The 9,721-nt window shown below is 37.1% G+C and overlaps 1 protein-coding gene across 3 annotated transcripts in view; it reads left to right on the forward strand.

Moving 5' to 3' along the window:
• The window catches only part of LOC110603471 (protein SWEETIE), a 43,283-nt gene extending 35,437 nt beyond the window's left edge, over positions 1-7,846 (forward strand). For 2 of the 3 annotated variants that reach the window (XM_021741212.2, XM_043954032.1), the window contains 8 exons: positions 3,101-3,198; positions 3,307-3,397; positions 3,538-3,682; positions 4,598-4,905; positions 5,003-5,137; positions 5,228-5,392; positions 5,494-5,619; positions 6,628-7,846. In XM_021741212.2, coding sequence (XP_021596904.1) covers positions 3,101-3,198; positions 3,307-3,397; positions 3,538-3,682; positions 4,598-4,905; positions 5,003-5,137; positions 5,228-5,392; positions 5,494-5,619; positions 6,628-7,368 — 1,809 coding nt within the window. In that variant the 3' untranslated portion in view covers positions 7,369-7,846. The remainder of the gene's footprint in view (positions 1-3,100; positions 3,199-3,306; positions 3,398-3,537; positions 3,683-4,597; positions 4,906-5,002; positions 5,138-5,227; positions 5,393-5,493; positions 5,620-6,627) is intronic. The other variant, XM_021741218.2, reaches the window with a different exon arrangement.
• The last annotated feature ends 1,875 nt before the right edge of the window (positions 7,847-9,721 follow it).

A 9,721-nucleotide genomic window follows, 5' to 3' on the forward strand; every position in this document is an offset into this window, starting at 1 on the left:
CCTGATAAATCAATCCATTGTGGTGTGGACAGTGTATTGCATTCCATATCTTCAGTACATTGTGAAAGCGCATCAGCAACTCAATTGGAAGCACCAAGTTTATAGATGATGTCAAAATTATAGCCAAGTAGTTTGGCCAGTCAATATTACTGCAAAGGTGTAATAATAGGCCATTCTAATAAATGTTGCAAGCTTCTCTTATTAGAGAAGACAATAAATATTTTGCCAATCAAATAAGGACACTAATAGTGAATGGTAAGGACCAGCGCCATAAGCTCTTTTTCATAGTTTGATTTCTCCAATGCAACAGGAGAGAGTGCCTTACTATAGTAGGCAATGGGCTGTTTGTCTTGCATGAGGACAACTCCATGGCCATGGTCAGAAACATCACATTCTAGAGTGAATTAATTGTTAAAATTGGGCATAGCAAGAATAGGAGCTGTAGTAACTGCTTTTTGTAATTTTTCAAAGGCATGTTGTGCTTGAGAAGGCCAATGAAAGGTAGCATTGTGTTCCTTGCGAAACAATTGTGACATGGAGCAACTGGCTTTGGATGTTACGGCAGATTTGGACCGAGGCTAATTTTTGCATTTTAATTATTTTTTTTGGATATTTTGGGTATTTTCATAATTTTGTATATTAGGGTTTTGTTTCCATTATAAATAGCCTCTCTTGGCTATTAGAAAGACACTTTTCAATTTTTGAGGAATTTCAATAAGACTTTTAGTCTTCTAACCTATCTTTTCTCTTATTTCGTCTTAGCCAAACGATATTGGTTAAAACTCTTAATAGAGTCCAAATAATTCTTTATCAGATTGGTGTCAGAGCAAAGTTCGACCATGGCAGATAATCAAGAGGCGCGACATGCTGCGATTGAGGCATCTTTGGCAGTATTGAGGGAGATGATCGGACAACTGACCCTGCAGCAGGGAATCCACCAATCCGCCACTGCCACACACCTCCAGCCAGTCGCCAATCCTGTGGTCGCCAATCCCCAATAGAATTATCAGAAATGTTACAAGATCAAGGTAGACCTTCAAAACTTTTCTGGTTCGTTAGATGTGGAATCTGTTCTTGATTGGCTGGCAGAGGTTGAACGTTTCTTTGAAGTTATGAATGTGGAAGAGGATCGCAAGGTTCCAATTGTGGCTTTTAAGTTAAAAGGGGGTGCAACAACCTGGTGGAATTCGATTCAAAACGAACGCTATCGGAGGAGGCTGGAACCCATACGAAACTGGGTGTTGATGAAGCAAATGATGGAACAACGGTTCTTGCCTAGCGATCACGCTCAGGTTTTGTATAACTGGTATCATGACTGTGTTCAGGAGAACCGAAGGGTGGAAAAATTGCAGCTGCCTACACCGCCACACCCTTCGCCATACAAAGTCGGATGGATTAAGGAAGGTCCAACAATTGAGGTCAACAGAATCTGACGTGTCTATCTCGATCGGTAAATCTTATACTGAACATGTTAATTGTGATGTTGTGGATATGGATTGCTGTGGAATTTTGCTAGGTCGCCCTTGGCAGTTCGATGTTGATGCCTTGCATAAGGGGAAGGAGAATTCATACATGTTCACGTGGAATCAAAAGAAGATTACTATCTTGCTTTCCGGTTCTGCGAAACATTCTAAAGTGGAAGGGAAGAATGTTGTTGCTGTTTCCACGGGAGTACAGAGGCTATCAAGCACAGTTGAGAAATCTGGAGGCACACTGGCCTTATTGGTGAGAGCAAAAGGTACAATGGAGTATGCACCATCTTTACCACCACCCGTCAAAGAGCTGTTAAAGGAGTTTCCTAAAATAGTGGAGGAATCATCCGAGCTTCCACCTCTGCGGGGTATCCAATATCAGATTGATCTCATTCCTGGTATCATTCGTGAGGCCAAATGGCATAATGGGAAACTTGTTATGGCCGGAATGAGTGAGGAAGGCCGTCTTAGCAATATCAATCGTTTGAATCTGAATCTGGTGATATTCGGAGTGAAGATCAATTTTGGAGAAAAATCTGGTATCGTGTAGCTTGTCCATCATCTCTTGAGTGACTGGAATAGGATATTTATCTCGGACTGTGACTCTATTCAAAGCTCGTTAATTTACACAAAATCTCCATCTCCCATTTTTTTGCCAGACAAGCAGTATAGGGCTAGAGCTAGGTTGAATGATACCAGCATGGAGCATTTCTTGAACCAACTTTTCAATTTCATTCTTATGAGAGTGACCATAGCGATGATAGGGCTCGACAACTAGAGGGCCAACCCTTGGTTGGAGAGGAATGTGATGATAAGTGGAACAAGGAGGAGGCAAGCCCGAAGGTTCTGAGAAAACAGAAGCAAACTGCTCAACCGCCAACTTTTCAATCTCCAAGTTCCTATAGTGTTATATTTTTAACCACCAGTTAAACTTGGTAAAGCTTGTTTTTTGTGCAAATACTTGCTGGCTTGATCACTTCTGTTTTTTTTCTCGAAGTCAATCTTCTTCTTCTTCATCCTTCCTATTTTTCTCTGTTTTACCTGTAAAAAGTGGTGTCAAAGCAATTCTAATTCATCCTTTAGCTCTTATTTTTCTGTAATCATTTTATCTTCCTTGATTAATTATTTTTCTTATAGTTGCTTGCTTGGATTCCAAGAACCCTTTCAAGCAGTCAATCCTAAGAGTTTCTTTGTGTATTGGTGCTTTGTATGAGTGCCTTTGTGTAAGTGTTTTGTAATCTGCCATATGAGCTGCTGTTGTACTTTGTGCTATTTGTGAGTTGTTGCGAGAGTATTAGTAGCTTTAATAAGAATCTCATCAAACAGGAGTATTGGAAATTTGGAATTGATGGGATTCCATGCTCAACTCAAGAGGGAGTGTTGTAGAAAGTCCATATGTAGTTTATATATCCCTATCTAAGGGATTTTATATATTCCTATTTTGTTGAAGATGTAGCCCTCTTGGGTTTATGTCCGTGAACATTGATTCTCGTAGGAGAACCATATAAATCTTCTCATGTTTTTTTCTTTTAGTTTTATCTCCTTTTTTGTTTTAACTTCAACAATTTTGAGTTGCTGCAAGTTGTTTCTGACACATGAACTGAGCTAATTTCATGTTCTGTGAACAGATTGTGCAGAATTGCCCTGATGAATTTCTTGAAGAAGAAAGCTTTTGTTATCTGGCTGTAGAACTTCTTTTGGCTTATATCTTCAATGTTTTACAAAGGTCACAAATTTTACATTGACGTTGGAAATTAATTTTTATTAAACATTCAGATGGGCTGTATTCCTTTCTATCCTGTTGGCTAATGGTTCTCTACTTTTTGGTTCTCAGCACTGATGTATCAGGACACCCTAACTGGGAGGACTTGGCATCTCCTCTGTTTATCACAGCAAAGACAATTGTGAGGCGTCTTGAGCCAAAGGTGGGTTACATTTATTAGGTTCATGCTATTCTTATATCTTTGTTGGTATGTAGTATTTGTGGTGCATTAATTGTCTTCCACGTTATCCTTGTTACCATTTAAACTTCTGGGTAACTTTTTCTATGAATTTGTGTTTAAAGATGCAGAAGAAATTAAAGTCTGGAGTGCTGGCCTTTCTATTAGTTGGTTACAAATGCATTCGAGAAGCTTCAAGTGAATTGTGTTTTTCAGCAGTTGTTGATTTTGTCAGGTGCACCAACTCCTTGCTGAAGGAATTTGTTGATGGTGAGCATTTCGTAATATATACTTGCATGATCACAACTGGATTCAGTTTTTGCTAATTATTAGGGTGCTCATGCAAAACCACCAGTATGGTGATTTTCACTTGGCAACCCTTTGGTTTTTGATGTGATATGCTACATTTGACATGGCCCAAAAGCAATTTTAATCCTAAAACAACTTTTCTTTTCTTGATTTTACAATTCATAAAGGCTCATGATGTGCTTGAGTCTAAATCTTGTTTAATTTAATAATTTGTTATTTCAGTAGGTGGTTAACCTAACAGAAAAGATAATGAATGCAAGTGCTATGTGGAAAATGGATGGCAAAGGAAACATTTTCTGTGTATGGTGGTGATCATATAACTTCCCCTTGACCCCTTAAATACTTGTCTGGGTTATTAAAGCCAATCTGTTCTATGAGAACCTAGTTATTTAGATCTCTTCTTAAATTTAGCCTTCTATTCATGTTCAAAAGTCACATTAACCTTCTGTGTATACACTTATTGTTTTCCATTTTTAACTTTAGAAAAGTAGAAGCTTTCTCGATTGACTAAAGTCTTGGGTTTCAATTTGACATGTGTTGATGTCCTAAATGGCAATGTTCCATAGGGAGAAATTTGTTGCTACTATTACAAAAATGATAAAAGAAGAAAACAATCCTTAGCGTCTTGCTGAATCCTGGGAGGAAAATTTGTACATGTTCCCATCTTGCTGCATTTTTCCTTGGTGGCAGCTTTCCATACTCAAATTTCTACCCTTGGGTTGCAAGCCCAATGCTTTTTCCATTTCAGCAATTTTTTGCTAAATTTCACAGGAAAAGCAGAGCTTTCAATTGGAACAATATGACCTATTGTAATTAGCAAAAATATTTCAAGTAATAAAATACTTCATAGGAAGTTGATTGATGTTTGTATTGTAGATTATGAATGCGATGACGATGGAAATTCCCTTGTGAGAGCAGTCCTGGGAACTTGCCTGAATTTGATTGCTGATTTGACCAAGGATTGCATCAAGGGCATACATCTTGTGGAGAATAAAAGATCTGATTTACGGAAGCTATTGCAGTTAAAGCTTTCTTTCTCACTTGAACAAACTATGTCATTGGCCAAGCTAGCTTGTGAATTTAAATGTCCTGGAGAAACCAAAAGCAGAAGCCCTTTCAGTTTTACCGTGTTAAAATACTGCAATAAATATGTCCAAACTGTCCTGAGTGACCTAAATCTACAGGTAAGCTGATCCACATGTGTGTCTCAAGGCTTTGTGCTTGGCACTTGGTCACTTATCATTTATCAACCACTGAAAGACATCTGGATAAACTTTACAGGTTCAAGCAATTGGATTGCAAGTTCTCAAAACCACATTACAGAGGTGCACCGACAAGGAAGACATTACTTTCCTCATATTCTTTTGTGGAGAGCTTGTTACAGATATTTTAACCATTTTACAGACAAAGTTGAAGGTTTTCTATTTTAACTGTTTGTTGTGTTTGCAACACTGCTTTTGAACATTAACATTGTCATTCTTAACTAGATTTCACTGCTTGTGACAGAAACCTGCAAGTAAAGAATCTGTAGCTATTGCTGGTGAGTGCTTGAGATTCCTAGCACTTCTACAAACAGTTTCAAAAGCTAATGAATGTCAGAGAGGTTTTATGGCTCTGCTTCTCAATGCCATTGTTATGGTCTTCTTGGCATCGGAGGATAATTCTTCACAGGTTAATGACTTTTTTACCCTCTTCAATACTACAGTGCCATCACAGCTTTTGTGCCCACTTCTATTAACTTCTTTTTCTTTTGTAATGAAATTAAATAACAGGAACTCATTGATTTAAGAAGCACTGCCGTAAGGCTTGTTTCTCATCTTGCTCAAGTTTCTCTCTCAGCAGTTCACTTCAAGGATGTCTTGTTATCAATGCCTGCAACACATAGGCAACAACTTCAGGTGCTTGCTTGCTTTTTTTTGTGTGTAATTTCTTGCTATAATGGTTCGTGTGCATTTATAGAAGGTAGGGAAAAAGAAGTTGTGCTAGTTGCACTTTGTGCTGTGTCATATTTTATTAGAGGTACTATTTCACTGCATTACTACTGTTCCCATAATCTTTTTTCACAATCCAGTAGAGATCTTGATCCTGCATTTGGTTGTCCTTTACATTTTTACCTTATCAAATTTTCATTGAAGGTTCATGTTGAGAGTCAAATTTGTATGGGCTTAATAGTGGGATTTACAGGAGAGGAGATGGGCTCATGTTGCACAAAACTAATTGGCTTGTGTTAGAGCCCACATTTTCTCATTTGTAAGCCACTCCACATCTGTCTTTATTTCATATAGGTCAATATTCTCACCAGCTCCCTCAACTGTAACCAGGCCTGAATCACTCAACGCTTGAACCCAGTTGACATGAGACTGGTACACCGCATCCTTAAATCCAAAACAAACACTGGCTAAACAAGTTTACCTAAGATGTTTAGTTCTATTATGATACACAAATCATATCATATTTTCATTCAAGGTCCATGGGTGGGCTTAAATGTGGGGAGAGGTGCTTAATTTTGGACTTACAAGATCTCTGTTTTTATTCCTTGTGGGAAAATATCCTCGTCATACCTCAAGCATATATCATACTTTGAAAGGTTCCTGTATCCCCCTATGTATTCTTGCGTGGGTTTCTATATAAAAACAGCGGTGATGGTTTATTTCTAACGTTGTCTTTGTTGCTCATGGCTTAAACATGTCAATTGGTTCTAGCTTATGGATAAAACTTTTTATCAATCTAAAGATACAGATTAGGAATTAATCCGAGTACTTATTACTTGTGAAATTTTGGAACTGGTTGCAACAAAATCCATTTTGAGCAGTACTACTTTGATAAATACTGTGCTTTAAATATGAAGTTCTTAATCTGTGCTTAACAAAGTTTTTTCCATTTTGGTCACTTGTTTTATACTTCAGGGGGTTATTCGTGCATCTGTAGCTCAAGATCACAGTGTAATGCCGAGAAAACCTACAGCTCCTTTAGAAATAAGATTACCAGTGCCCAAAGATTCTAGATCATTGGCTGTATCATCATTTCCAGCAGAGGAGAGTAAAGAAAAAAATTCTTCTTTATCAGCAGCTTCTAGTAATTCTGACAAGGATAGTGTGGATGATGCCCAAGATGATGAAGATGACTGGGATGCTTTCCAGTCTTTCCCTGCCTCTACAGATGCAACTGGAAATGATGCTAAAGTTGGGAGTGTGGCCGAAGAATCTGGCCTGGTTGAAACTTCCGTTTCAGAAATGAAATCTGGAATCAATGACCTTCAGGAGTTATCTACTTCACTATATATAAACAGAGATGATAATGATGTAATGGAGCATCAAGAAGCTGGTGAAAAGGAGCTACTTTCCGGTAGGTTGGTAGACAAAAGCAAGATGGAAGGGCACCGTGATGTCTCTGCATCACCAAGTGATCAACCTGATCAAGAAGAGGAAATGGTCCCAAACCAAGATACTGAGGGAGAAGCAGAATCAAGCCAAGGAAAAGGGAGCCCAGGTGATGATAATGTTCAAGTATCATCAGGTGATCTTCGACCAGATGAAGGAAGAGGATCGATTGAAGTGAGTGTAGCTAAGAGCCATGATGAAAATGATATTCCAGCAACATCTAACAATTTGTCTCCTGAAATGTCTTTGGAAAGTGAAAGCAAATGAAAACAGGAAATGAAGCCTACAGAAAAACTGTGGAGAAGGTGCTATACACACATTGCTGGATGAAAGTATTGGTAGCCCTGGGGCCTTTTTCTTTTTAATCCCACTTAAAGTAGGTAATCAATCCTCAGAAGCATGCATGCCGTTTCTATTGCCGTAATGAAGGGTTGTGCTTTCAAATTATAGGCATTCCAAATCGGATGAGTTAAGCATGATATGAAGCAAACAACAACACAAAAAGCAAGAGCGAGCACTTTTGGTTGAGATCTCAAACGGCGGTCGGGAAATGGCTAGACAAGGCCGGGATTGAACTGAAAGCCTAGATTTGAAAAAGGGAAGGGGACTCGGAATTTAAGTTTATTGCCATGTATTCGCCTCGTGCAGAATGTGCAGATATAGGGAGGGAAGTTAAAACGTTACCGTTGGATGCAGGAAACTGTTACTTGGACAGATGAACATTGCGTCCGCTTTTTTCTCCTCATTTTTTTTTTGTTTGAGTTTAATAGTGTTTTTAATAAGATTTCAAAATGTGAAAAATAATTTTTTTTTTTTGAAAAAATGAATTTTTTTAAAAATATGATTTAAATTTTTTTATCGAAAAAATATTTTTCGTTTATGAAATTTTTTGAATGGTCTTATGTGAAATGTTTTACTAGAAAATAAATAAAAAGAGGCTAAATATTTATATTTGTTATCTAGTCATAAAAAAGTTTGGCAAGAGAAACCTAATTGAAACAAGTTTTAAGTTGAATGGTAGAGTTCAACAGCTCTGTTGAAATGTACCGGGAAATGGCCTTAGGTGACTATCCATAATGCTAATATAATGCTTCCGGATTGTTGGGACTAGTAGGACAAGTACATTTCCTCCATGCACTTTCATGGCTACCATAGAAGATATGCTGCCCTATAAACCCAAACTTTGATAATGATGTAAAAAGAAAGAAAAGAATAATACTTTTTGTATACAAAAAGGTCTATTTATACTATGTACAAGAATGACTATTTATATTTATTTATAGGCTTAATTCACGTGCACATACTAGAAGAATTAAAAAGAACAAATTTTTAAAGAATCTAAACGAAATTAAAATAGTATTTTGCAAGAATAATATAAGTGTAAAATAATAGTGTAATGTAATTTAATCAGGTTGTTATATCCGTCATTAGGTTAAGTTTTGTCTATAAAGTGGTTTGACTATTTGCTTATTAAAGTTGTTCTACTAATTGTTTGATTGTTGGTCCAACTATTTGCTTATCAGGTCGTTCCTCAGATTGCTTGATTGTTAGTTCGAAGATTTATTTATCAGGTCATTCCACCAATTAATTGTCATTAGGTTGTTCACTAAGTTACTAGATTGTCGAGATGTCTAGGTTTACATCTCGATTCAGGTCGTCTTGTCTAATCGTTTGGGTCAAGTCATATCGTTCTCTTTGGATGGTCGTCTTATCATATTGCTTGACCATTTGGTCGTCATTAGGTTGACCAAGTGATCGTCTAGCTGAACAAATACTCGGCCTTACTTCATGTGGTCATCTTGCTGAAAAAATGGTCAGTCTTATATCAGGTGGTCTTTTGCTGATTAAATGGTCAACCTGGTGATCGCTTGATCGAATGATTGTATCCTTTTAGACCCCATGCAAGATGGAGTTGGGAGAGATATTAGAGACAACTTGGAGCAAAATTGTTGATATAATGCAGCCGATAAAGACTTAGTAAATAGGTCTGCTATTTGGTTTTGACTTGACACATGTAAAATAATTATAAAATCTTACACGTGAAATGATTATAAAATCTTTCTGAAGTTTCGTTTTCGTACAATATGACAATCGATATCGATATGTTTAATCCTTTTATGAAAAACTGGATTAGCCGCCTTGTTGTCACAATAAAGTTGGACTGGATAACTAATCAGACAATCGATATCGATATGTTTAATCCTTTCATGAAAAATTGGATTAGCCGCCTTGTTGTCACAATAAAGTTGGACTGGATAACTAATCAGAACCTGCAAGTCTCATAAAACAGAGGTAATCCAAAACCACTTGCAAACTGTTATAGTCACGACCCTATACTCTGCTTCAGCAGAAGGTTTAGAAACAGTAGTTTACTTTTTTGTTTTTCAGAAAATCATTGAAGAATCAAGAAAGATCTAAAATCCAGTTAAAAATTTTTGAGAAAAAACAACAGGATGTCCAATCCGAGTCATAATAAGCAGTAATTTGAAAATTATAACTTATAGGAAAACAAGAACCAATGTTAACAATAGCTTTTAGATATCGTAAAACATGCATAGTTGCTTCCCAATGAGGTTTTTTAAAGGTAGCTGTAAACTAGGTTAAATGTTGCACAATATGG

This window comes from Manihot esculenta, chromosome 2 (assembly GCF_001659605.2).
Source record: "Manihot esculenta cultivar AM560-2 chromosome 2, M.esculenta_v8, whole genome shotgun sequence".
Classification (NCBI taxonomy): Eukaryota; Viridiplantae; Streptophyta; class Magnoliopsida; order Malpighiales; family Euphorbiaceae; genus Manihot; species Manihot esculenta.